General features: G+C 49.0%; 9 protein-coding genes across 10 annotated transcripts; 5 read left to right on the top strand and 4 right to left on the bottom strand.

The window, feature by feature from the left end:
* Positions 1–10: 10 nt before the first annotated feature.
* Positions 11–1,541, top strand: LOC118512614 (zinc finger protein 2-like). The gene is made up of 2 exons (XM_036057293.1): positions 11–165; positions 229–1,541. Exons 1-2 carry the CDS (start codon positions 151–153, stop codon positions 1,324–1,326), a joined length of 1,113 nt encoding a protein of 370 aa, XP_035913186.1. The 5' UTR covers positions 11–150; the 3' UTR covers positions 1,327–1,541.
* Positions 1,442–2,357, bottom strand: LOC118512617 (N-alpha-acetyltransferase 40). Its single transcript, XM_036057298.1, has one exon. It carries the CDS (start codon positions 2,157–2,159, stop codon positions 1,536–1,538), a length of 624 nt encoding a protein of 207 aa, XP_035913191.1. The 5' UTR covers positions 2,160–2,357; the 3' UTR covers positions 1,442–1,535.
* LOC118512609 (U3 small nucleolar RNA-associated protein 6 homolog) lies at positions 2,339–4,310 on the top strand. Its single transcript, XM_036057282.1, has one exon. It carries the CDS (start codon positions 2,479–2,481, stop codon positions 4,261–4,263), a length of 1,785 nt encoding a protein of 594 aa, XP_035913175.1. The 5' UTR covers positions 2,339–2,478; the 3' UTR covers positions 4,264–4,310.
* Positions 4,290–6,867, bottom strand: LOC118512607 (SWI/SNF-related matrix-associated actin-dependent regulator of chromatin subfamily A-like protein 1). The gene is made up of 5 exons (XM_036057278.1): positions 6,319–6,867; positions 5,226–6,252; positions 5,001–5,151; positions 4,803–4,934; positions 4,290–4,734 (listed from the first exon to the last, which is right to left on the bottom strand). The coding sequence occupies exons 1-5, from the start codon at positions 6,836–6,838 to the stop codon at positions 4,342–4,344; spliced, it is 2,223 nt and encodes a 740-aa protein (XP_035913171.1). The 5' UTR covers positions 6,839–6,867; the 3' UTR covers positions 4,290–4,341.
* A 428-nt stretch (positions 6,868–7,295) lies between these two features.
* LOC118512618 (peptidyl-tRNA hydrolase ICT1, mitochondrial) lies at positions 7,296–8,198 on the top strand. The gene is made up of 3 exons (XM_036057299.1): positions 7,296–7,555; positions 7,627–7,809; positions 7,889–8,198. The coding sequence occupies exons 1-3, from the start codon at positions 7,385–7,387 to the stop codon at positions 8,141–8,143; spliced, it is 609 nt and encodes a 202-aa protein (XP_035913192.1). The 5' UTR covers positions 7,296–7,384; the 3' UTR covers positions 8,144–8,198.
* Positions 8,199–8,317: 119 nt separating this feature from the next.
* Positions 8,318–9,570, top strand: LOC118512615 (18S rRNA aminocarboxypropyltransferase). The gene is made up of 4 exons (XM_036057294.1): positions 8,318–8,440; positions 8,504–8,831; positions 8,896–9,080; positions 9,151–9,570. Exons 2-4 carry the CDS (start codon positions 8,509–8,511, stop codon positions 9,525–9,527), a joined length of 885 nt encoding a protein of 294 aa, XP_035913187.1. The 5' UTR covers positions 8,318–8,440; positions 8,504–8,508; the 3' UTR covers positions 9,528–9,570.
* An 18-nt stretch (positions 9,571–9,588) lies between these two features.
* On the top strand, positions 9,589–24,404 carry LOC118512611 (WW domain-containing oxidoreductase). Its single transcript, XM_036057284.1, has 5 exons — positions 9,589–9,869; positions 9,940–10,449; positions 10,527–10,836; positions 23,904–24,032; positions 24,112–24,404. Exons 1-5 carry the CDS (start codon positions 9,775–9,777, stop codon positions 24,304–24,306), a joined length of 1,239 nt encoding a protein of 412 aa, XP_035913177.1. The 5' UTR covers positions 9,589–9,774; the 3' UTR covers positions 24,307–24,404.
* On the bottom strand, positions 11,219–23,696 carry LOC118512608 (eukaryotic translation initiation factor 4 gamma 1-like). Of its 2 annotated transcripts, none has more exons than XM_036057280.1 (3): positions 23,407–23,696; positions 14,262–16,596; positions 11,219–14,158 (listed from the first exon to the last, which is right to left on the bottom strand). In XM_036057280.1, exons 2-3 carry the CDS (start codon positions 16,149–16,151, stop codon positions 13,844–13,846), a joined length of 2,205 nt encoding a protein of 734 aa, XP_035913173.1. In that variant the 5' UTR covers positions 16,152–16,596; positions 23,407–23,696; the 3' UTR covers positions 11,219–13,843. The 2 variants fall into 2 exon arrangements, with proteins under 2 accessions (XP_035913173.1, XP_035913174.1); XM_036057281.1 differs by lacking the exon at positions 23,407–23,696 and adding an exon at positions 23,224–23,355.
* LOC118512619 (succinate dehydrogenase assembly factor 4, mitochondrial) lies at positions 24,356–25,202 on the bottom strand. Its single transcript, XM_036057300.1, has 2 exons — positions 25,001–25,202; positions 24,356–24,867 (listed from the first exon to the last, which is right to left on the bottom strand). The coding sequence occupies exons 1-2, from the start codon at positions 25,065–25,067 to the stop codon at positions 24,599–24,601; spliced, it is 336 nt and encodes a 111-aa protein (XP_035913193.1). The 5' UTR covers positions 25,068–25,202; the 3' UTR covers positions 24,356–24,598.
* Between the last annotated feature and the right edge of the window lie 238 nt (positions 25,203–25,440).

Below are 25,440 nucleotides of genomic sequence, written 5' to 3'. Positions count from 1 at the left end.
CTCTCGGGTTTGTTTATTTGTTTACATTTCTGCGCACCCGTTGACAGTTGCTGGTTTGACAGTTGACGTGCAGCCACAAAACCAAAACAAAACCTCGGTTCGGAGCTGGAACAAGTGTAAAATTAAATTTTCCATTCCAATGCAGTGCTCATGGATTTGCGAGGGGTATTTTTGTACACAATTCTATTCCACACGGCTCTGTTTAACACGTGATGGTTTCGTTTTTAGCCTTCGACAGACAACGCCGCACCGAATACGAGCAACAACCAAGTGTTGGAATCATCATCGGTGGCACCAAAGCAATGCAAAGTAAACAAACCGTCTGTGGACGCCGATTCAGCCGACTCGGACGATCCGCCGCGTTGTACCATTCTGTGCACGATATGCGGTAAATGGTTCCTCGATCAATACTTCCTGCGCCGGCACCAGCTGGTACACACCAAGCAAAAACCATACCAGTGCGACAAATGTTTCAAATCGTTCACGCAGAAGAATAGCCTTTCGAAACACACGCTCATCCACTTGCGTGTGAAAAACTTTCAATGTAGCCTCTGTCCGATGAAGTTTGTGCAGAAGGCAAACCTCGATGCGCATGTGAAACACCGCCATCCGGTGCTGGACGACCCAGTGTTGGAGAGCCGGTACGTGTGCCAGAAATGTCCTTCGGCGTTCAAAACCTCCGGCCGATTGCAGGCTCATCGAGCTCGGATTCACGGAGAGATGGTCATGTTCGATCGGTGCATGAAACCGACAACGTCTGCTAGCAACAAGCCGCCGAACGATTGCACAGTCAGCGAGGACAGTGCAGATGGCTCACCATCCTCAGGAGAAGATGGAAACCCGCCGCAGCACGATGGAGAAATTGTACGCAAATTTATAAAGAGCCGCCGAACCGAGCACATGAAAGGGAGGACAGAAAAGCGCCAATACGTGTGCGATGTGTGTGAGGCGGCGTTCGAGAAATCGGCCTACCTTTCCCAGCACATGATATCGCATACCGGCATTAGGCCGCATCGGTGCAATATCTGCAACAAAACGTTCTCCTCCAAGCAGTCGTACAGCACGCACATGAGACTGCACGCGAAAACGGTACGCCTGTTCAATTGTGATAAATGTGAGGAAGCGTTCAATCGATGCGCATCGCTCAAACGGCACCAGACGATGGTGCACAGCGAGCAGCAACACTGTTTCCGCTGCCCTTATTGTGAGAAAAAATTGCGCTGGCTACATAATGCCAGGACGCACATCAGAACGTTTCACTCGAAAGCATCGTCCGTGGATGAAGCTTTGCTGGAACCTGTCAAAGAATGGATAACAGGCAAATAATGGTATTGGCTCGTTCGGGGTCCGTTCGGCGCACTGGTCTATAAATGAGACCGCTACAAAAGCAATCGAGCCTAAAGTAAGTAAACCAGCCAGCAATAAAAATTACTTCCATCGCTTTAAACGCTAAACCCATTTTAGGCATTTTGTATAGCAGTCTTGAAGATGTATTTTTACCGTCTTTTTGAATAAATGAGAGTCAGATCCACTACTTAAAACATTGCTTTGCTCATTATCTCGTACGCCGCATTTTCCTCCTTGTCCGGAGACATTTCATCAACGTCATAGCCCAACCGTCGGTAAAAGCGCATTCCATCCTCGTTGTTCTTCAGCACCGTCAGCACAACACGCTCCATGGAAAAGTGTCGTGCCATCTGTTCCAGCGCCTTCATCATGAATGCGCCGAGCCCTTTGCGTTGAAATTCGGCCTCCACCTGTAGCTCGTAGCAGTAGAGCACGCTACGGCCGTAGTCCAGATCGAAGCGAAACATGGTGTATGCGGCCGGTTTCTTGGTCGTCACATCGGTCGCTACCAGGTACCGGGCCCATGGTTTGTTCAGATCCGCTTGCTTAATCTTTGGCTGCCAGCCCAAACTGCACGCCCGGTACTGTGGTCCTACGTTGCGTTCGGCTAGCTTGAAGGCCCACTTGAGCAGCTTTGGATCCATGTCCGCCTTTCGCTTACATTGCAGCTTTAGCTGTAGGTCAGTTCCGTCCGGGTTGAAGCTTAGGAATTCGGGAAATTCCGCCAGTGGGTTTGTTTGCTGGTTCGCCACTTGCAGACACCGTTGCTGCGATGTTGCCTGGTTACGGGTCACTGTTTCCGCGACGGACATCGTGTACTAATGGACGAATGTGTCGATTTTCTTCAATTAAATTGTGGAAAAGGTTTGGTTGATGCTGGGCAATATTTTTAAAACCCTGATCAAAACGCGCGAATTCCAGCATCGGTTTGTGTTGGTGTTGGTGAGCAGCTTGACAGCGGGTGGAATGACAGCTGCCAAACGTCATTCCGACCCGAAATGACATTTCACCACGCAGCATGTAAACAGCAACACGGCAGCACGTTTTCGTTCAACTCCCTGGTGCAGTTTCGTACAAATCTGTTTTAGCTCAAGAAATAGTGCGGATAAGCAGTTCGGATTTCCTCCCACCATGAGTGAGTTAATTGAGTTTCGCCGTGAGCAGACAATCCGGGAGTACGAGTGCATGAAGCACCTGAAACTCTTCACCGACCAGGAAGTGCAGAGCATCAAAGACAAACGAAACTATCACGATTACAAGATCGAGCGCCGGACAAAGAAATTGGCCGACTTCATCAACTTCATCGCGTACGAGTGCAATCTGTACGAGCTGCTGCGGCAGCGCCGCCGACGGTTACACATCGACGCCGAATGGGTCAGTCTCGAGAAGAGCATTCACAACCGTATCCGTGTACTGTACAAACGTGCGATGGTCCGGTTCGCGTCCGACTATCGCGTCTGGACCCACTTCCTGCAGTACTGCAAGCGGCGTCGATTTTTCACCGAAGGTTCACGTGTGCTGGGCCAGATGCTCGGTTACCATGGCGACAAACCGAAAGCATGGCTGTGTGCGATCGAATGGGAGTACCGGCAGGCAAAAAATATGGCGCGCGTCAAACACTACACGCTGCGCGGTCTGCAACGCCATCCCGAGTGTCGAGAATTGTGCGTAAACTTTATCAAAATCCAAATGGAAGAAGCTATGCGTATTGTGCGCAAAACCGAGGAAGACAAAAAGTATGCCCTGACAGCGGACGGCACGGAAAAGACGAAAGCGCTCAAAACGGCCCACCTGGTGTACAAGAACTTTGAGCACAAAGATGTGGCGTTCTTCGGGGAATTGTTACAAGTGCTTAAGAAGTATGGTCCCGTATCGAACAAGCTGGCGAAGCAAGCGATTACGGAAATGCGAAGCCTGCTCGCGGATAAGGAAGAAATGTGGCACCTGCTAGCGAATCTCGTCCTCGAGAGTAGCGAATTCGTTGCGGAGGAATCGGCTAAACCAGCCGAAGCGCTGGAAAAGTGTCTCGAGATCTATCAGGAAGCGCTCGACCGTTTGCCAACGAAGAAAATGCACAGTCTTTGCATCGATACGCTGCTTGAGCTAAATTCCACCGAAGATCAGACGATCGATCAGAAGAGCAAACGAAAAGCGCTGGCTAATGCTTTCAAGCGAGCGCTTGTTGCCGATCTGCTCGAGCAGGAAAAGATGCTCCAGTATCTGAAGCTTCTGCTGCACAACAGCAGCCCCAAGGAGGAACAGGTCATGAGCGTTATCAACAAAGGGCTAGAGCAGTATCCGGCCTGTATCGAAATATGGCAGTCGTATATGCGCTACCTGATGATCCACAAGGACGTAGCAGTGGACGAGCTGGATGCTGTTTTCCGTAAAGCCATTACCAGTCTGCCGGAACGCGTCAGTCGATTGCCGCTGTGGAAGATGCTCTTCCATTACTACGGCAATCGGGCGGATTTGTTCGGTAGTATGGAGCAGCTGTTTCGGCGTGCCATCGATCAAGGGCCGGAAATATCGCACCACTTTCAGCCACTGTTTCTGGATTACCTTATGCTGAAGGGCAAGAACGACATTACGAAGGTCCGAGCCGAGTACCAGCGAATGGTGAAGAACTACACCACCACGCTGGACTTGCACCGGAAGATGGCAAACCTGGAAGCGACACAAACACCGCCGGACGTTAACGAGTGGCGCCAATGTCACGAGAATGCTACACAGTTCTACGGCAAAACGGAACCAACCGTATGGTTGCAGTATGCCCAGTTCGAACGGGACCACGGTAAACCGCAGCACATGCAATCACTGTACGAACGGGCCAAAGCAGCGCTGGATGAGGAATCGTTTGCGACCTTCATGACGGAGTACGAGCTGATTCGCAATCCGTACATTGTTCGTTACTGAGTCAATAAAAGCGTACCAACGCACCATTATTTCCTGAAAAAACAAAACGAGCATCGTTCATTGTGATTTCTAAGCGGCTTACAACTCCAAATCGGCCAAATCATCATCATCATCGTCCGGATTGAGAAAGCTGGTTAGGCACTCGTTTTCGTTCGATGTGTTCGGGGTGGCTGGGTTTGAACGTACAACAAACGCGTCGAGCGTTCCCTTGCCCAACGAGTTCCTGCCGCCTACCGGTGAGTGTGATTTGTTAAGGAATGGTTCGATGTTGCCTGCATCGCTCGGTGCTTGCACACTGGACGCGTCGGAAAAGTCTTCATTGCACAGTCCAACGCGACTGAGCGTTTCCTGTTTGCGCTGTAACATCGTCCAGATGATGTCGTCGGCGGTTTTCTTTGCCAGCAGGTAGCGCACGGTAACGTTATCCGCTTGCCCGATACGATGGGCGCGGCTTTCGGCTTGCGCCAAAGTCTGGAAGAAAATGGAGCGTTTGCTAGAGTTTCCATTAAGAAGGGTTTCCACATTCGACTGATACTTACACTTGGATTCCAATCAAGCTCGGCAAACAGTACCAGCTGGGCTGCGGTTAGTGTAATGCCTGTATTGCATGCTTTTAGCGAGAGAACGGCGGCATGACAGGAAGCTTTCGTTTGGAACTTTTCCACCAACGACTAAATGGATTAAAAGAACAATTAACCGATGTGCTCATGTCCTTTTCCCATCGGTCTTTCACTTACAGCCCGTAGATCCGACCGAGTTGAGCCATCGATTCGAATAAAATCTACCTTCTGCTTCGCCAAACACTTCCCAATGGCGTCCAGCATGACGTGATGGTGGGCAAAGACGATAAATTTCTTTTTCTCCTTTAAAACCTGCTTCAGGTAGGCGCTGGGCGGTGCCGGAAAAGGTACAAAAACAAAGGTCATTTGTTGGGATCAGCTAAACGGCCTATGCACACTTACCACACAGCCGGCGCTTTAGCTTCCGCCGTTACACTGTAGTATTTGATAAGCGCTTCCTCCCGCTGCCGTCCCTTGCTCGTCGTGTAATCGCTCGCGTAAGAATTTATATTTTCCTCCACCTCCTCGTTCGTCCACAGGTAAGACGGATCGAGCACCACCGTTTCCCTGTTCTTTTCCGCCAGCTCCGACAAAACCTCATCCTTCGTGCGCCGGATCATGAACTTTCTCCCGAGCAGCAGATTCAGCTCGGCCAGATTCGACTGCCCGGATGCGTCCCAGCCAAAGTTACTCTGCTTTCCCGCACAGTACCGTGTACTGTACTCCTTGAAGCTGCAGAACCGACCGTCGAGCATCTGCAGCTGGGTGAACAGTTCTGCCGGACGCGAGAGGGCAGGTGTGCCGGAGAGGAGCACAACCCGGCGGGCCCGTTTTGCCAGCGCGCACGCCACGGTTGTACATTTTGCTTTAAAGTTTTTCAACGTGTGTGATTCGTCGAAGATCAGTGTGCCGAAACCACGGTCGAGCAACTTCTCGCCGCAACGTTCCATCATGGAGTAGCTCGCGATCAGTACGCGACATTCGGCAATATAATCCTGGCCACTGTTCAGGGCCGCTATGTGGTGTACCGGGATGTGGGGAAGCAGCTGGCGGATCTTGTGCGCCCAGCTGTCGCGCGTTGATGCGGTGGTGCAGACGAGCAGTGGCCAATCTTGCTGATAAAAATCGGCTACCGCGATGGCTTGGTACGTTTTGCCCAGACCCATCTCATCCGCAATCAGCACCCGGCCACCCTTGTCGATGGCAAACGCAACCCCTTCCTTCTGGAACTCGAGCAAGCTTTCGACGAGCGATGGTTCGATTCCGTTCAGGCACACGCGGCTAGGTTTTGCTTTCGGTCCACCTGCAAACTCCTGCATCACAAACTTTGGAATGGCCACGATTGTAACGTGTGGAGCGAGGGTACTGATCCGTTCCAGCAGCATGGGGTAATCTTTTATCTCAAACGTCCATTTTCTCGTGGCAGATTCTGCAACGAACGAAAGGACATAGGTTACCCGTGGCTTAATACTTGGTAGGTTTCCACCGTACTTACCATACATTTTGGAAGGAATTTGTTTGAATACTTCTATCATCGATTCATTGAATCCGTTCGTCTCGACAACGAATCTACTTTCCGAAACGATGGAACAAGCGCAGGTAACCGTCCGGACAAAAATCGGTGCCACCTTTGCGGGAGTGCTGGTCTGCTTCTGACCCGGTTTCGCGTATGGAGCTGTCGCCGTTGAACCTCGTTTGGAATGTAGAGCCGAGCTCACCTTTCCGAACGTCGATTGATTTCCACCGTAAAACGTGCTAATGCTGAATGGTGTCTTGTTTGCTGCCGTTCCTAACGCCGTGGTTCGTTGGACACCACCGCCATCGCCGTTGGAGCTCGTGCTGCTGTTTGGCTGATTTTCAACACACTTTTTACGGGCGTTCAAGCGTTCTATAGCTAGCCGACGTTTTTCTGCTATTTCTTCTGATGTGCAGGACATTTTGAGCACATAATATGCGGGCGATCGAAAGTAGAGAAACGAGAACGATGCCACAGATACGGTGCAGCTACACAACATAAACAACAGAAATGGTTGCCGCGCAATTTGAAGTTTTGAACCACCTCTTGCTGCATAGACACGTGAGGTTTGTCTTTGTTGGAGGGAAATTTTATATTTTATGAATGAAATTTTTTTCTTATCATTGCTTTACATTTAAAAATGTAAAAAACAATACCTAAAGAACTGGTTGTGCCTAAAAATATTCAGTACAAACTGCGCAATTGAAAACCAAAACAAACGAAGCGTTTCAGCTGTTGCTGCATGGACACACGAGGTTTGTTTTAGGGAGGAAAAAATTTGTATTTAATTAATAAGGCATTTTTTCTCATCACTGCCTAATATTTTATGAGGCGAAAACTGTAAAAAGAACTTTTTTGTGCAAATAATTTTAAAATTGCGCATTTTAAAACCAAAACAAACGAAGCGTTTCAGCTTTTGCTGCATAGCCATTCAATCGTGCATCGTTTGACGTTTGACACACCGGCTCGGAAGAGCGAAAAAAACAACAAATACTTAACAAGCTGTGCGCTGTTTCCACGGTAGCCCATAAAATAATTCTTGGCCATGAATAAGCTTGTGTCCACAATTCTGCGTACGGTTCCGCTGTGCCGGACGGTACCGAGTGTCCAATCTTTTCACGTTCTTGGCCGTCAGTACAGCTACAAGAGCGACCTGGCACTGGAAACGATCTATCCGAATAGCGGCCTTCGACTGTACACACCAGCACCACCAGAGGTATGCATTCGTAACAACGGGAAGCCCGATAATGGGACTGTTGCTCAAACAAAAATATCCACCCTTTACAGCCCAAACCAGACGGTACGTTCAATGGGTACATCCCGCTGGACAAGGTGAACATCACGTTCAGCCGCAGCAGCGGTCCCGGTGGACAAAATGTGAACACAGTCAGCACGAAAGTGGATCTACGATTTCATCTACAAACAGCCACCTGGCTATCGGAAAACACCCGCAACCGGTTAGCTCAGTTGGTAAATATGACCTCTTTGAATTAGGAAAAAAAATCTTACCATGATTTGTACTAACATTCCGCACGTGGTTGCTTTGTAGCAAAGGGGACGTATCACCAAGGATGGATATCTCGTCATCAAAAGCGAACTGACCCGTTCCCAGCAGATGAATACGGCGGATGCATTAGAAAAGCTGCGTTCCTTCATACGGCAAGCGGAGCAACCGGTCACGACGGAACCATCGGCCGAAACGGTGGAAAAATTGCGTCGAAGACACGAGAAAGCAGCCCGCGAACGATTAGCCATGAAGCGGAAACGCTCCGAAACGAAGGCTCAGCGACAAGCACCTCTATAAGGGCGTTACCTTCTGAAGCATGTAGTAAAATATCGTGGTGAAAGCAACCTTTAAATTGTCGTTTCTTTGCAACATTATGATGATAATTTGTGCGTCCGGTTTTGGGGGACGAGAAAATCCCCCAATCGATCATTGTCGGCGATCAGCCCGGTCAAGCGTTGCAATGTTTACCGTTTCCTCGTTGACAGCTGGAAACGCGTGTTGGGAACAAATCGAAAAACATAAACAAACGGAATATCGTCCATTGCCGGAGGTCGCCTTTTAGTTTTGTGCAACAGCAAGTAGGATAGCCATAAAGTAGGTGAAATGCTCCCATTCCGAAGTAGAGACAATAACGAAATAATTCTATACAAATTTCAGTCATAATGCACAAATCCCGTGGAGGTGGCCGGAGGAAGAACAACTTCCGAAAGCAGCGCCCCGATCGAGAAAGCCGTCCGCTGGCCGAGAAACTATCCGAACTATCGGTGACAAGTGATTCCTCGTCGGCAGACGAGGATGGCACGGATGAATCCGGTTCCGGACAGAGTTCGGGCGAAGAATCAACGCCCAAGAGCAAGTTCGACATCGGCAAACCACCCAAATTTCCCGTCAGCATGTGGGATTTGAAGCACTGTGATCCGAAAAAGTGTTCCGGCCGCAAATTGGCCCGGCATGGATTGATCAACTGTTTGCGCTTAGGACAGAAGTGAGTGACTTTTTTTTACGCTCTTGACTGATACCGAACTGTAATAATTCACTTGTTGTTGTAGATTTCCCGGTCTAGTGTTAACACCGGTCGGTGTGAATTGTGTGAGTCCACAGGATAAGGAAATAATAAAGTCGTCCGGCATCGCTGTAGTCGACTGTTCGTGGGCCAGACTGGATGAGACACCGTTCAACAAAATGCGATCGCCAAACCCACGACTACTACCGTTTCTCGTTGCGGCAAATCCAAGTAAATGTGGGGCAAATGTACGAAATGGTCAGCTCTGTTCATATGTTTTTGTTTCTCCTTCTCCCGTTAGTCAACTATGGAAAGCCGTGCAAGCTTTCTTGCGTAGAGGCGATTGCTGCCTCGATGTACATTACCGGCTACAAGCAGGAAGCGCTTTGGTATCTGAACAAATTTTCCTGGGGCCATTCGTTTGTCGAGCTAAACCAGGAACTACTCGACGCTTATGCGGGCTGTGCGGACAGTAAGGCGATACTGGAGGTGCAAAAACAATACTTGGAAAATGCAAAGGACGAACTGCAGGCGGATCGTAGTTTTCCCAGCACCGAGTCGGAAGAGGAAGCCGATGATGGCGATGAGTCGGAGGAACAGGACAGTGATGGGTCGAAAAGGGGCGAAACAAGCATAGCGGAAACTAGAAAGGAAAGCGAAAAGCAAAACATAAAATAAAGCAAGCAATTTTTAAACCGGAACCCAATGGTTACCAAGGAACCACATAGCACCGCCTGCTACAGCTGAGCAGTGAAAGAACCACCAACGACGAATCGTTTGTATGTGTTTGTGTTCAACCTCCATCTGTCAACCTTATGGCCGGCTTTGTTGTCATACGCGTTCTCCTGTTCGTCAGCCGTGCATCCCTTCAGTTGCATCAGCTCCAGTGTCCAGTGTAAATCCAGTGTAGAAAAGATCCTCCGGAATGCCTGCGCTAATGCCCGAATCCGACTCGGAGGACGAGCTTCCACCGGCATGGGAAGAACGGGCCACCAGCGATGGTTTCGTGTACTACGTCAAGTAAGTTACGCTTCCCTCATGCAGGAACGGTGCATTGATCGATTCACGCCTTGCATCTCCACCTTTTCAGCCACCAAAGCAAAAGCACCCAGTGGAGGCATCCGCGTACCGGTAAGATGAAGCGCGTGTCGGGCGAACTGCCGCTCGGTTGGACGCGCCACGTCGAGGAGGAAACGGGGAAGGTGATTTTTGTGGAGGAAAAAACGCAACGCAAATCGTACACCGATCCGCGGCTCGCCTTTGCGATCGAGGAAGTGCCGGAACAGGTGGGCGAACTGCGCCAACGGTTCGACAGCGGTACGAACGCGCTGCAAGTACTGCACGGGCGTGATTTGAACGGGATGGTGGCGCTCATTACCGGCGCAAACACTGGCATCGGCTTTGAGACGGCCCGCTCCCTAGCGCTGCACGGTTGTAGCGTTGTGTTCGCTTGCCGGGATGAAAAAGCGACCATGGTTGCGATCGAGCGGATCCGCTCGGAGAAGGAAGCGGCCGGACAGCGGTGCAGCTTTGTGTCGCTAGATTTGGCCAGCCTTCGTTCGACGAAGCGGGCGGCGGAAGAGGTGAAAAAGCGCCACAAGTAAGTTTTTGTTACGCGTGAGAACGTGCAAAAACAAGGATGATACCTTCCTAACTCGCTTCCTTCCCGTGCAATAGGCACATCAATATGCTGATACTGAATGCGGGCGTCTTTGCCCTCCCGCATTCCGTCACGGAGGACGGGTTCGAGCGTACGTTCCAGGTGAACCATCTGGCCCACTTCTACCTGACGAATCTGCTGTCGGAGCTGTACGACCATACGACGCGTATCGTGGTGGTTTCGTCCGAATCGCACCGCATGAGTACGCTACCGGCCGGTGGGCTGAGCGAGTCGGACCTCTGCCCACCGCAGCACAAGTTTTGGAGCATGATTGCGTACAACAATTCCAAGCTGTGCAACGTCCTGTTTGCGATGGAGCTGGCCAAGGTGAGTACTTGCTTGCCTTAAGGTGCTTAATCTTATCTTATCCTATCACGAAAGAGATATCAGTATTGATTCACCATTTGAATGCTCTGGTTGGTTAGATGGTTTATCGATTTTACTGTTGTCGAAAAATTGGCCACATATAAGGTGCTAGAATCCAACGGATTGTTGAGATCCGAATCAAATGGGACTGTAACCCGTTGTATGGTGGCAATGATACCACGTACATGGATAGTCAGTCCTCACTACGGGCGGAACGGTCCGGATGGGATTTTTCAACCCCGGTCGAAGATCGGTGCCGTTGTCACCTCTACCACCCCGCCCCATTCTTGCCTTGCAAGTTCGGATATTGTTACAGCGCGAATCTTACCAATCCACCCACCGGTTTGCTGTGTTACAAATTGAGGCTGCCCCCTTTTATTTACATTGTCGTACGTTTTACATCGTTTTTTGTTTCTATACATACACTAATTAAACGAAGGAAGGAAACGGGAGCGGGAGAGAAACAAAAAAAAACGGAACAATAGAACAATAGAAAGAAGGATATACATATACATTTAATGTGTATTTCCGACGTGTATCCAATATCTAACGGCCACCGTAGCGAAAGTAGGAGCTACCCATGTATAATAGATGGTGTGTGGTAATAATGAATAATAGATAGGTAGCAATAGTCTCAGCACCATGTGCTTAGTAGCGCGTTGGCCGCACATTTACCGCGCCAACGAAGCTTGCCATTGTGTGTGTGGTTTTTTTGTTAATACGCCTTGTTAAAAAACTAGTAAAAATCAGCTAATGTTTCTCTCCCCCTGTTTTACACCTCCAGACCAGCGAGAGCTCAATGTACTACCACTCTTGTCTGGATTCCGGGAGTGTTGGTGGTGGTTTTTCTTCCTGCCAAGCTTAGACTTGTAGCTTACAAGTGCAGCTAAATTACCGGCCTCGATGCATTCGACGATGTCTATTGCTTAAAAATTGCCTGTTTTACGCCCTTTTTTTAATGGTCTCTAAATCACGCAATCGCGAGACGAGAATTTAGTTAAGTAGTTGTTTGCTGCTGCTATTTGGAAGATTAGTACACGGCATCTTCAACCTGGAAAAGGTGTCCGCGGTGGCCCTGCCACATTTCTGGCCTGCTTGTGACTTCATTTTACCCGTATCTGGATAGTAAGTCTCTGGATGGGATTTGAACCCCGATCCTGCCTGCCGGTGTGTGGCCCCGTTATCGCCACGGTCCTGAAGGACCTAACCGGACCTTCCACTTGCTGGCGGGCTCGCTCTGTCCGATATGAGTGGATTAGATTGTGTGTGTGTGTGTCGTGTGCCTTCCCACCCAAAGATCATCGAATTCGTTTAATTTTTTAAAAACCCTAATTAACATCTAATGTAACCTTACGAGAGATAACCTATGCTCTCCACACAGAGAGAGAGAGAGAGAGAGGAGTGAGTTCCTCCTTCCGCTTTCTCTAGCCGTGCCTCTTCTTCTCTACCCTCTTATTCCCCATCTCCATCCAGTTTCTGTCGTAGGATTATTTTGTTTCGATTATAATATTTAAAAAGAAACGTATTTACTTATAGTGAGAGTACTTTCCATTTTATAAGCGCGGCGCGCAATATCCAAATACACTCGTTGACTACACATTATTTATTCAATTGCATCGCTGCTGCTGCATGATTTGAAATGTCTCCCTACTGCTCCCTCTTTCTACTCCATTGCTCTTGCATTGCTGCTAATCCCGGTTGTGATTTTGAGGCGTGAGGAGGAAGAGAAGAAGCACACCGGTGCGCATGAATCCTTGCCTTCTTTACACGGTTCACTACCACCACTCGCTAATATACGCGTTCGGGGGTTATTCCTTTTCATATGCCTTATCGCTTAAACACCTCTTGTCGAGTCGAGTGGCTGAAAATGTTGCACGGAAAAACTGTAGTGACGGAAGCGCAGTTACGGAGGCGCACTGCTGCTGCTGGTTTTGGCTTATAACCTGGGGAGGGGGGAATCTTAAAATCTAACGCCTCACTCACAATTTGCAAATCGGGGTTTTTTTTGTTTGTCCTAACTAATGAACTATGTATACAATGTATTAGCAGTAACGAGCAGGGGAGTTTCATTTTATCGAGTATATATCTCTTTCTCTCTCTTTATCGAAGCGATTTCCTTCTCATCCCCTGCCTGTTGTTGTGGAAGTGTTTTACTTTACTCTCACTTGCTTCTTTCCCTCGGTGTTTTTTTTATAATTAATAAGGTTAGCTGTTTGCTGCATTCTACACCCCGTGTTAGATGACTTGTTTTCTTAGCATTTAAACTTCTTCCCGCCAAGTCGGTAGATTCCGAGCAATGGGATGAACCAGTTGGGCTGTAATTTGGACAAAATGTTGATGTGCAGATAATATTGTGGTGGTGTGTGTGCGTGTGTGTGCGCGATCAAATCTGTCCCTCTTTTCCCACTATTGTTGTTACCCCAGTACAGCACACAAACGCACACTGATTTGAATTTTGAATGCTTTCATCATAAAATGTATGCCTACCTATATGTATGTATATGTATGTATAAACACGTTCTGGCTTGTTGTACACGGCGAGAGAGGAGTTTGTTGAAACTGTTGTCTCTATACACAAACATGGCCAAAGGATTTCCTGTCTCTGTCCTTGTCCTCTCGGCGGCATTTGTGAACCACAAACACACCAATTTATATCAAATATTAGATCAAAAAACAAAACCCCCGCGATTTAGGACACACGGGCAGCAGTAAGGGAAAGGTCGTCCTTGTCGAAAACCAACAAACAAAAAATGAATCCCACTTTCATGCCAATGTTCTTCAGCCTAACTTTCCGCCCGCCATATTACAATAATCCTGCTGCGCCCAGCGCTGTTGTTGCAGTTCCGGTCGACGGTTTTTTCTTCTTCTTCTTCAAACCTCAGCGTTCAAATAGTGCGCAACTGGTCTGGTCCTGTCTGCGGGATGGTTGTGTCGGCACCGGCGATGGGGCGCGCGCTATATATCCTTATCAGAAATTGCTACTGTTACGGCCCTGGTAATGTTTTCTGGAATTGTTTCCACTGCCACCACCACCGCCACCACCTCCACCACCACCCTTCTTGTTGGATTTGTTGCCAGTGCCGCTAGAGGTACCGCCGCCCATCGGGCCGGATGCACCGAAGAAGCTCGGTGGTGGGGGTGGTGCTCCTCCTGCACCACCGCCTGCGGACGACGCCGACGAGTCTTCCGTGTTGAGCGAGGCAAACACGTTGATGGTTTTGCCCCAACCCTGGAACATGGAGGCCGATCCGAGGCGCGTTTCACCGGCTGGTTTGGTGGACACCTGTGACCAAAGGAGACGAGCGTTTAATTTAATTCCGGAAATGGTATAAATGGTGGAAATGGTCCCTCCTTTCCAAAAAAAAACACCCCAGAAATACACCTACCGAAAGGTTGATCTTCTTCGGGTCAATCGATGGCATGGTCCAGGCGTTGTTGTTGCGATTGTTGACCGGCAGCACGAATCCGTCCTTGTCCACCATTCGCTTGTTTTTCGATGCACTTCCACCACCGCCGCCACCACCCCCACTGCCGCCGCCACCACCACCACCACCACCACCACCGCCACGCGGCAGTTTGTAGTTGAGCATCCAGTTCTTGTTCTCCTCCGCCTCGACCTCGCGCTGGATCTGTTCTCTCGTTTTCGGTGCGACCTGCGCACGCTTCCCTCGCCACTTGTCCTTGCGCAGGTCGAGCAGGTCCATGATCATGAACCGGATGCGGTTGCACACCGGTTCACCGTTCGGGAGCAAAATTTTGCGTTCCGAAATTTGCTGCAACTTATCGAAACAGTCCTGCAGTGTGCAGCCCTGCGAATCCTCCATCAGCGCCCCAATCGTCGTCAGCAGCTTGCACACACACTCGAGCGATTCCTCGTCCAGCATGCTGTCCTGTAGCAGCTGGCTGACGCACTTGAGCATAATGTTCGAGCTGAGCTGTTCCTGCTTGAAGAGCGCACCGATGAAGCGGATCGTGCCGAGGGCACGCCTCCGGATGCGGTTCGTCTGCTCCTCCAGCTCCTGCTTCATCTCCTCCGTCTGTTCCGCCGTCTGTTCGCCCTGCTCCGTGCGCTTGTCGTTTTCCTCCTGCAGCCGCGTGTTCGTTTTGCACTCCGAGCGATGCTTCTCAAACTCCACCTGACACTGGGAGATGAGCTGCCGCTTCAGGTTCAGCACCGTGTCCGATTCGTTCGCCTTCACCATAATCTCCTTGCCGAGCTCCTTGCACAGCTGCGCGTACGTGTCGGAAAAGTTCGGCTCCATGATCGCCTTCTCGAACAGTATCTTTATGCAGTTGCCCAACCGCTCCTCGGTGTCAATCTTGAGCTGCTTGATCTGGTCCTTCAGCACGTTAAAGTTTTCCGGCGTCAGTTTGTTCAGTGCGCTGCGGAACTCGCGCGACAGCTGCATCGTTTTCTGTGTCTCCTCGTCCACCTCGGCCTTCGGCATCATGAACGAGGGTTTCCAGGCGTTGGCCGAACCCTTCAGCTTTACCTCCTCGGTGATGTTTAGATTTACCTTGATCATCTGCCCGTCCGCATCGTCCCGGTCGCCCGGTCCGCCTGCCGTGCGGGTCGACATCTCCTTCGCCGACAGTCGCCCACGGTAAGGGTTACGGTTCACGGGCGGACGGCCACTTCTCGCGCCGTCCGCTCCTTCGCCCGCACCGGGCGGTCCACCGAATCCCATACCCTTCATGAACGAGGGCAGCAGACTGTTATCCTGGCCGCCGATGTTTACACCACCACCACCACCCCTACCACCCATATGGCGCCCGGACGACACAAACGTGCCCGGGCTGGATTTGAGCAGCGATTTGCACACGTCCGGTATCGTGGTCGGCTTTTCACGCCCAATCGCCGAATCCTTCAACGACATCAACATATCGAGCGAATACTTTTTGCGCCCGCCGCTAACCGCATCCTCGTTCAGCTTTTCCGACGTGCGCCGGATCCGTTTGCCGATCGACAGTGGACCACCGGTCGGTGTGGTTGGGGTGGCCGGTTCGGACGCATTGTTGTTACCGGTCGTCGCACCACCTGCGCTACCGTCGCCGCCGGTCGTGCTGTTATTGTTCAGCTGGTTTTCAGCCGTTTCACTTTCCTCTCCACCGGCCGGTACGTCGGAGGCGCTGGTGCCGTTTATCGTGAGCTTTGCCAGCGGTTCCGCTACCAGCAGCTCGATCCTGTTGTTGTTATCCTCCTCCTGGCGCTTTTCCGCCACCGCAGGTTGTTGTTGAGCCAGCGCGGTGGCGACATCGCCACTATCGGTTGCCATGCTGGTAATGGTGCGTAACGTCCGCTCCCTCTTATGAACCGGCTATTCGCTTGCGTACCAAACTGTACCACACCCTGCTCCAGGTTGCAAAACTCGCTTCCCGAAACACACGAACCTCCTGCTATACGGGCCCTGGTAGTGGTGGTTCGTGCACTTGTTTTGGCCTAACTAGAGGGAAGAGCTTTGGAAGGGCAGTTTTTGTTTTGTTTGGGCTAGTGGCTGTGATAATTCTGGACGGTTCAAGGAACACCTATCAGCGGGCAGTCTCTTCAGTACGGCACACTACAGCCGGGGCAGTAGTATGTAGCGTTTGCTTAAGTATGAGGTTCCTCCCGTTGGTGGATATTTGAGTGCTCTGCTTGTGTTTTGCCTGCTCAATAAAACAGTTTCGTTTCCTTCACTAAGTTCCTCCTTAACTATACACCAACCACCACGTCGTGTTTACCTGTACAGAGAAAAACGGAAAGAGCAAAGAAAGGGATGAGCCTCTTTGGGGTATAAATTTGGAACTGACACCTGTTGAAGATAGAGTCGAGTTCACAGTTCCGATAAGAACAGTAGTAGATAGAGCAGTGGTAGTAGTAGTACCAGCAGCAGCACCCTGATTTCTTTTAAGCCCATCATACTCTCGGGATGCATTAGATCATTCCTTGTTACTTTCCTTGTCTCTTCCCCCCGGTTGTCGTACAGCAGGGGGGAGGGGGGGGGGGGGGAGGACAGTAGCATGTTGGGGTTTTCACCCGTCAGCGACCCCCGTTTGGGGTGGTGTGCCTTGTGTTTTCTATTTTTATCATTTGCATGGCACAACAGTAGCTTGCGCGGTGTGTGGACACTCGCGGCCCGACGAAGACCGGGTTCATGCTGACGTGTTGGGTGGTGGTGATAATTTCACCCACTCGTTGTTTTTTTTTGTTACCTATTTTTCCACATTAAACACAGGTAAAGTAACTGGGTAAACGAGAAGGCATGCACAGTCAAGCACGCTCTCACTAAATTCAGCATTCAGCTAGTTCGGAATGAAAGTAATCAACGATCCACTGAATTTTGCGATCCGATCATGATCATGATGATGGTGCACAACGCACCCAGTACCCAGTGGTGGTGGTTGTATCTGTGGCATCCATACCATCGTCGTCACACACAAGGGTAACCGTGGACGTGGATTGATTCTTTGTCATTTAACTTACAGGTGAAAGTGAATGGGCCACAACCGGCTTTGCGTGGCGCAAGAAGTTTGATAAGTTAATTTAAACCAGTGCGTCACACACACAACAAGCTCGCACGCCTGGTAAGGGGTCTCATAACAAACAAGTCAAAATGGATTGAAAATATTTAATATTTTCACAAGGGAATGGTTTAATAAGGCTTAGCATAGTATGTACCGAACGTTAGAATAGCACATTATGCTATGAGCGATTTAAATTGTTACGAACAATCTAAGCAATTTAAGTATTAGCATTGTAGTAACTATAACCGGATATTGTTACAAACGGGCAAACCTCTTGTTTGAAGGTCTCAGAAACATTTTTATGACTTTTTTTAATTATTTCAACGTGTCCAAATTTGCGTTTGGTGCACTCCCCCACCTTATGCTATGCACTAATAACTCGGATCTGTGTCTGCCAGTAAACCGTTTCAGATCACTGTATTTCGTCGCCTCTGTTTAAGGCCAACACATGTGGCACTCTTGCCCACCATTCCCACCACTGCCTTTCAAGGTCATCATTATGCTTTACTGCAGAAGGTGGCGGTGGTGTCCAGAGTCTCCTTCGATGCGAGAGGGAAAGACAGACACACTAGACCAGAGCTCCAATAATTATGATCTCACATGAAAAGACTGCGCCCCCTCCCCCTTTTGCCACCGCTGCATGTGGCACTGTTGCTGCACGATAGGTTTTTGTGTTTTCTTGCGTAGACCTTTGATGGAAAAACTTCGCACGCGCGCACCGTATCACGCGCAACAAAGTGTGTGTGTGTGCATGGAGGAGGGAGTTGCATGCTGCTGCTGCTGCTGCTAGCTCACAGCACGTAAACGAAGAAATGCCACAGCACAAAAAAGTGGAACTTCAGCTTGTCTTGTTGCTAGGTTTCGTTAGCGATTTTTTGCATTCCTCTTTTTCGGTTTTCGCCAGCAACATTTGTCATGGCAACAACACAGCCACGCGGTGGCGGGCTTGTGTGTGTGTGGGAAAATCTGTGTTACTTTGATTGGGGGCACGGGCGAGCACAACGGTGCAGTGTTTCTACATTCACCATCGAGCCAGCAAGCCATCCATCCTTGAGAGATTTTGAACAGCATTTTAATTTCATCAGTGTTAGAAACGGTCAAATAGAAGTTGTCACTGCATTAAAAACTGCTGCCTTTTAATAGGTAGTTCTTGCGAATGGGATAATTTAATATCAATCCTCTTAGTAATAAGAAATATTACTGAAGACGGTGACCCAAAACCGTCAATATGAGCTCCTTTTTTCCTCGCGATGACACATCACAGACAGGCGGATCATGAAGCACGATCCATGGCTGATTGTTGATCATCAAAGCTTCGTACTCGGTTCATGTTCAAGTGATCGATTTCACTCCATAGATGATGTTCAGCTCAGCAACACCTGAGCTTGAGCTGAGGACTGAGCGCTCATCAATGTATGGCGGTAACTTTCATTCATACAGCAGCAGCAATAAAAGAGGAAACGGTTCAAACTCCAAATGCCGTTTTGTGGGGGCTCAGGGGTGCATGATGATTGCGTGATGCACTTTTCCTGCTCCCCTTCTTCTGGGGAACTCTGGAGCTGAACAAGCATGTTGGATTTTCCCGTTCCATCATTCACTCAAAGAAGAACAAGAAGCACGGATTGGAATTTAGCGTTTCTTCGTGCCCACACGCATCTCCCCTGCTCGGATTGTAATGTGCGCGGCGCTGGCATGTCCGCTATCTTTAAACCCGTTGCCGGTAAAGCTACCATTTACCTGTGCGCTGTGTAGCTATACACAACACGGTTTGCTCTATTTTTTCTCTTTCAATGGAGGTCGGGGTCCATACATTGTTAGCTCTTTCTCTTTCCTTTGCCCTGGTGTGCGCCTTGATTTTCGCGATCGTGGCTTATTCCATGCGGTCGCGCCTGTCCCAATATGAGGTCACGTGGACAACCATCCATGTGAGCCGTTTTTTTTTTTGCGGTAAGCAGTTGAATTTTAAATCATGCTACCTTTTACCATTTTCATAGCCTTTTTTGTACATCCGGAAGTGATACCAATTTTTGGTTGATAATCCTACCAATATTCCGTCATCTTCTTGTAACACACACACAGCGATTTGTGTTCAATATGGAGCAGCGCTGCTACTTGGAGAAAGCTTTTTCGAAAAGGGGTATACCCAACTCGCTCACCGATCGTAACAGCATGTTGATCGCCACAAGCCAACCAGAATTGGAAAGCTTTCTTCCAACCGATGCCAAAGTAAAACAATACTCCCAAAAAACAAAGTTTGCCCAGCGAAATCGTGGAGACTGTGGAGCGCACTGAAAAAGGTGGCTAGTGCCTACATATTTCCTGTCCCACATAGAAAGGAGGAAATTGTGGTCTTTTGAACGTTAAGGAAAGGGAAGGGCCTGTTTTCCAACCACGACCTTGAGAGGACGAATCGATATGGAAAGGTAAAACCCACAACTGTTTTTGTCCCCCACATGCACACCTAGTGAATGTCTCTCGCCCGTGTGTGTGTGTGTGCTTGTTTGCACTAAAGAAATTGGTGAACATATTTTTCCGACGGGTGACAACGACCCGCCAGCAGACATTGCCAGACAACAAAAAGGCAGCTCTTGCGATGCACCGCGCACTGTACGTGTTGTGCAAAAAAAAGCCCAGGGTCAGTACCCAGAGATATGCACGAATGTCTTTGTTAGAACAACCGTGCTAGAGCAGTTGCAGCTGTTTCGAAGACAGCTTGAAGACAAAACAAACACACACACAAACACACACACACACACATTTTGAGCAGATGATGATGAGATCGAGAGATCTAGAAATAAGGTTGGGTTTTCTGCTTCATCACATTCGGCTCTCAGGTGATCAGTTTCAGGAGTTGAACCTACAACCACCACACCGCCATGTGGACATGCGAAACCCGATGTCCGCAGTACGGTGGGCCATAAACAACTCGGAAGTTGCCTTATTTTTCGACCTCAGAAAGGTCAGACTGCTTGTGCCTTTGCTTACACATTTCATTACACACACTCAAGACCATGGGCTGAAGTATTTATGGATGCTGCCTCTGGATGTGCTTTCGAAATGCAAATAAACAAAACAGCTAGTAGGAATGGTGCTGAACACCACCACCATCCATTTACGTTATCAATTCTGTGGCGCTGTGTTTTACAATCAGCTGGTACAAATTTCGATCATTGCCGAGCTGTGTGTGGGGCTACGTTTCTACGGAGAGATCTTCATCAAAGAAGGCATTGAGAAGAAATCATCCTGTGTTTATGTACAGCTCAAATAGGCGCAGTAAGCAAAATTGCGTACGATGGCGAAACTCGAGACGCACTCTCCATCCTTTGTGCGTGTCCTTTAAGGGAAAATAGTAATTACTCTGCAACGGGGGAAAAAACGTGGAAAAATATCGCTACGTTGGCATATTTCATTCATGATTCCATGTTCCCTCTCGCAATCCTCTCTCTCATCTTAAACTCTACGTCTGTATCTCTCTCTCTCTCTCTGTCGCTGTCCCGAAACACCCCTCCCACACACACACACACACACATGTCCCCGTGTGCGCGCTTATGCAATTCCGATTTCTATGCGGCCTCCCAAAAAAGGCGAACACCTCTCGTGCACGTGCACGGTACACGAAACAATACCTGCCTGCAACTACGGAAGGTGGTTGGAAAAATCTCATGGCAACCTTCTCCCCATGTGTTGTGTGTGAGAGGCTTTTCCTCGCTATCCGTCGCGTTTTGCTGAGTAATGGAAACTGCACGCGAAATGTAGTGCAATGTCGAGCAGAGTGAGAGCATGGCATGCAGTCCTCCCAGCAGCTTATATGACACACATATCTGCACAGACGGAAAGAGAGAGAGAGAGAGAGAGAGACAGAGCGAAACAGAAGCAATCATCCACTGCATCTCGCGCGCGTGGTTTTGCGCTGTGTCTCGCGAAATGATTCCGCCGCGTGCGATGCCGTGCGTGCTCGTGTGTATGTAGTGGTGAGATGGGGTGGGTGATGGTGGTGTGCCGCGATTTCGCAAATTTGGTAGGATTTTTTCGTCTGTCACGTCATTCAGGCGAAGGAGGAGGTCGGTTTTCTTGTTGTGTGTACGTGTGTATGCTCATATGCGTGTGCGCGCGTGTGTGTGTGTGTGTATGGAGAGCACAAACGGTCCACAGAACCAAGGGAAAATTCCAAAGCACACGTGTAGGGGGAACACACACATACACAAAAACACACTATCGCACACGCGTTCGCGACATATCACCTTTTGGTAAAGGGCACGCGGAACTTCTTTTGTGCGACACAATTGTTTTGCGTACGATTCACGGAAGCTCAAGAGAACGGAATGGAAAAGTCAAAGTACTATGCTGTGTGGTGTGACACGTAGACACAGTGTGCTTCAGCTACTGCTGGACGGACATTCGATTTTAATCCACGGCATCAAACCCGTTAGTACGTTTCGGGACGTTTCTAGCTGCCGCGAGAACCGGGCGGACAGGACTGGACGGCATCAAGAAGGGATGGCGCACAGACGGCACAACAAACACACACGCACACAGAAATTCAAGCAAAAACGCACACTTTCAACAAAGATTACACACACAAACATGGTACGGACGGTAGGAGCACAGGCAGAAGATTCACTTTTCATTTTAGCACGACGGGACAGAGACACTACCACCAAGTCGCGGTCGGCATTCCACACACAATCGCAACATCAAACGTGTAATGAGCACAGACGGAGGAGTTTTTTTTTTCTTTATGCTTCATCGCATGACAATCTCCTCGCCTCCTATTATCAATGGTGGGTAGCAGCAGGCTGGGTAGCAGGCGGCAGGTTGCTAGATCGCCCTGCCCTACTACTACTGCTCTCAGCAACTTTTCTTACTTTTAACTCGTTTTTTTTTCTTGTTGCAAATTTGTGTTTGTTCACTGCTGCTCTTATACGCAAAATCGATGAAAACAACACACAATCACCAACGGCAAAGGGCCACCCAATGACGGTAGGGCACCGTCAATGAAGGTAGAGAAAATTACGCACACGTGCGTGGTAAAGTGACAGCTGCTGCTGCTGCTCTTCTTTGGCCCATTCCTCCACGTACGACTAATCAGTGCCGCCGATTGAACAACGGTCGGCAGCCCCTGTTTCCCTGCTGCAGCACGCAACACCCCCTGCCAAATGTCGGGGTGCCGGAATTTTTAAAGCTTTTCTAAGGGAAAAGCCCTTACCGTTGTTGTTCGGCCAGTGATTTCTCACCTTTTCGGGACATTTCTATGTTTCATTGCGTGCTGGCTGGCATCTACCAACCACCGCCGATTATTTCAGGAGAGCAACAAAGAGAGAGCGAGTAATTGTGTGCGAGAGAAAGAGAAGATGAAAGAGAGAACAAGCGGGTTGAGGGCAAAATTGATCGCTAACTTTTGAGGTTTAAAACATGGGCAAAAAAGTACGTATGCGTTTGTGAAGTTGTCTTCCCCGTTAAAGAAACCGCGTTGGACTTTACCCCGGTGGCGTTTGATGGTGCCACGGGAGAAATGGGTTGGCACGGTCGGTGGGGAGTTACGGTTACGTTGCGCCTCTTTCCGGTTTCGAGTAGGAACGACAGCTCCACCAGAAACCACCCTTTTATAGCGATTTTGGTCCCCGATTCTTGCGGTCAATTGCGTGTACCATTGCAGAAGATACACGCAATCATACACACACACACGGATTACGCTCGCACAGATTTCAACCCCTGAAAGCCCAAAACCACCGGGCTGAAGTTCGAGGATGTGAAGCTGCTGCTACTTGATGACGGCGCTGAAATGGTGGCGTTACGCGTAGTGTGGAGTTGTCCACCGTGAGTAAAATCGTTCGAAACACCAACCTATATCACCTTGTCGGCTGTAATTGACTGCTGCTGCACGTAGCAACAAAAAAACGCACTATCTCTACCGTTTTGTCACCCTTTTTTGCCTTCTGCTGGCCTGCACGGTGTCTCACGCACGCATGTGAACCCGCGCACGCACACACACACTGACACCCATACACACGGATTGGACATAAATACCTTTCACGGTTATTCCGCACTGGCTATGCTGGAGGAACACACGGGGGGGCAGAAGAGGCGGCTACGCACGCAATGTTCTCTGGATGGGCCAGACGATGAATGGCAGAAAGGGTAGCCTTTTGTATAACGTGTTGACTGTTTCACGCGCAGAAAGATTGCACTTGCAGAGTGTGTTCGTGTGCTCGACGACGACGAACCACGCAGTATTTTACCGATTTGGGAAGATTTGGGGCTCCTGCTGCACCACACCGTGTAACGTGGTGCAGATTTCAAAAGGATTGCAAAATGGAATCACTACTGTCAAACTGCGGGACTGAAGCTGTCATTGGCGTGTGTGTGGAATGAGACGGTTCGGTCAGGTCGCCATGAGAGACGCCATCTTGGATTTCTTGTTTGGCAGTTGGTTGTTGAAGCAATGATTTGTTATTGATAACAAATTGCAGTATCGAAATTTATGTTGAATTGTGTAGAAAATTAATAAAATATATTTCTTGCAGCGCTGGAAACCGCGAGGCATCTCGGTTTTTGTGCTCCATCCAGGCAATATGGTTTCGTCGGCTCTTTCCCGAAACTGGTGGTTCTATCGGTTCCTGTTTGGATTGGTTCGTCCGTTCACCAAGTCGCTGGTACGTTGAAACCTTTCTGCCGCACTGTTCTTCGTTTTCACAATTAAACTATTTATTTTCCTCTTTTTTCTTTCTTTAGCAACAAGCGGCCAGTACCACTGTTTACTGTGCAACTGCCTATGAATTGACCGGCTTGACCGCACTTTACTTTAACAACTGTTACGTATGCGACCCATCCGGTGCATCCAAGAACGAGCAGCTGCAGCAAAGCTTGTGGGAGCTGAGCGACAAGATGATCCAGCGTGTGATGGGCGCGGAGGCTGATGCAAAATAAGAAGGTAAATTTGCATCTAAAACATTACCAATCCGATTGAAACTGCGACTGTACTCAAATACATCCCAATTTATTGTGCAACACGCAATCGAGACGCACCAGTTGGTGTTCCATCTTACTAACACGATGACATAAATATTGCTGCCCTTTGGCGTCTCTCAAGAAAGAATTAACCTTCAAAAGCTATTATTTCTAACATCTCTGTAACGCGATATAGATCCTCTAAATGCTAACATCCAAACGTACTAGTAGTAAAATAATTTACCCCACGCTTTGTGGTTTCACTGTGCTTTTAAAAATCTGTAACGCGACCCTTGCGCTCCCAGTCCCCGTATCGGGTCGGTTCCGGCCCTTTCGGACCACCGATTTCTCCCGTGTTGGGGTTCGTGTTGTTTGGCCACGGTTCCAGCGGTTCCTTTTCCTGGTACGGATGCTTGCCAACAATTTCGTCTAGCTTGCCGATGGGAGTTTTCTCGCGCAATTTCTTCTGGAACTCTTCCATCCGCGGGCTGACCGGTTTATCCGACGGTGGTTTGTTAGTGCAGAAGGATAGCGAGGGCACTACGATGCAAGAGATGGGACGCATTAAGGTGATTAACTGTACGCAATGCAGTATTCGATTACGAGAGCAACGGATGGACGAATGCCCCGTGCCCGAGGGATGCTGCGCACAGTTGCCGGCAGACGCACTTACCGAAATTGACGACATATACATGCCGGATCGAGGAGGAGAATTTGTTCAACAAAACTTTGGACGTCATTTTGGCTGGGCTGAGGAAATTAAGGGTTTGTCTTGCAAGCGTTAAACGTAATTATCTGTCCGCACTGCAAATCTTCTCGTGCTAGGTGAAATTATGCTTTGTTTTGAAATAGCAAATGAAGAAAAAAAAATGCAGATTGTGCAAAACACATGACATGTCAACATGACAACGATTTTATGTTGGGGGATAGGAATGTCGTCATTTTGTGAGGTTCTTTTCTACAGCCAGCGATAAAAGCAGGAAAAACGAAGCAGGATTATTAGTATTTATTTATATAATGCAAACATTTAATTGAAATTTGATTTAACATTATTTAATATTTCTGTGCAATTGCAATACTCATGAGTGTTCAATTTCATTATTGTTGAAATAT

Source organism: Anopheles stephensi, chromosome 3 (assembly GCF_013141755.1).
Source record: "Anopheles stephensi strain Indian chromosome 3, UCI_ANSTEP_V1.0, whole genome shotgun sequence".
In the NCBI taxonomy this organism is placed as follows: Eukaryota; Metazoa; Arthropoda; class Insecta; order Diptera; family Culicidae; genus Anopheles; species Anopheles stephensi.
This window is presented reverse-complemented; position numbering and strand designations above follow the sequence as displayed.

Coding starts and splice junctions, on each gene's coding strand:
- LOC118512617 (XM_036057298.1), bottom strand. CDS start 2,159: ATGTCCGTCGCGGAAACAGTGACCCGTAACCAGGCAACATCGCAGCAA.
- LOC118512609 (XM_036057282.1), top strand. CDS start 2,479: ATGAGTGAGTTAATTGAGTTTCGCCGTGAGCAGACAATCCGGGAGTAC.
- LOC118512607 (XM_036057278.1), bottom strand. CDS start 6,838: ATGTTGTGTAGCTGCACCGTATCTGTGGCATCGTTCTCGTTTCTCTAC. Junction 5,152..5,225: donor GCTAAAGCGCCGGCTGTGTG/GTAAGTGTGCAT, acceptor GGCACCGCCCAG/CGCCTACCTGAAGCAGGTTT. Junction 4,735..4,802: donor AGCTTGATTGGAATCCAAGT/GTAAGTATCAGT, acceptor ATTTTCTTCCAG/ACTTTGGCGCAAGCCGAAAG.
- LOC118512618 (XM_036057299.1), top strand. CDS start 7,385: ATGAATAAGCTTGTGTCCACAATTCTGCGTACGGTTCCGCTGTGCCGG. Junction 7,556..7,626: donor ACACACCAGCACCACCAGAG/GTATGCATTCGT, acceptor CACCCTTTACAG/CCCAAACCAGACGGTACGTT. Junction 7,810..7,888: donor GCAACCGGTTAGCTCAGTTG/GTAAATATGACC, acceptor GTTGCTTTGTAG/CAAAGGGGACGTATCACCAA.
- LOC118512615 (XM_036057294.1), top strand. CDS start 8,509: ATGCACAAATCCCGTGGAGGTGGCCGGAGGAAGAACAACTTCCGAAAG. Junction 8,832..8,895: donor TGTTTGCGCTTAGGACAGAA/GTGAGTGACTTT, acceptor TTGTTGTTGTAG/ATTTCCCGGTCTAGTGTTAA. Junction 9,081..9,150: donor TCTCGTTGCGGCAAATCCAA/GTAAATGTGGGG, acceptor TTCTCCCGTTAG/TCAACTATGGAAAGCCGTGC.
- LOC118512611 (XM_036057284.1), top strand. CDS start 9,775: ATGCCTGCGCTAATGCCCGAATCCGACTCGGAGGACGAGCTTCCACCG. Junction 10,450..10,526: donor GAGGTGAAAAAGCGCCACAA/GTAAGTTTTTGT, acceptor CCCGTGCAATAG/GCACATCAATATGCTGATAC. Junction 10,837..23,903: donor TTGCGATGGAGCTGGCCAAG/GTGAGTACTTGC, acceptor TATTTCTTGCAG/CGCTGGAAACCGCGAGGCAT.
- LOC118512608 (XM_036057280.1), bottom strand. CDS start 16,151: ATGGCAACCGATAGTGGCGATGTCGCCACCGCGCTGGCTCAACAACAA. Junction 14,159..14,261: donor CGAAGAAGATCAACCTTTCG/GTAGGTGTATTT, acceptor CTTTGGTCACAG/GTGTCCACCAAACCAGCCGG.
- LOC118512619 (XM_036057300.1), bottom strand. CDS start 25,067: ATGACGTCCAAAGTTTTGTTGAACAAATTCTCCTCCTCGATCCGGCAT. Junction 24,868..25,000: donor TGTATATGTCGTCAATTTCG/GTAAGTGCGTCT, acceptor CTTGCATCGTAG/TGCCCTCGCTATCCTTCTGC.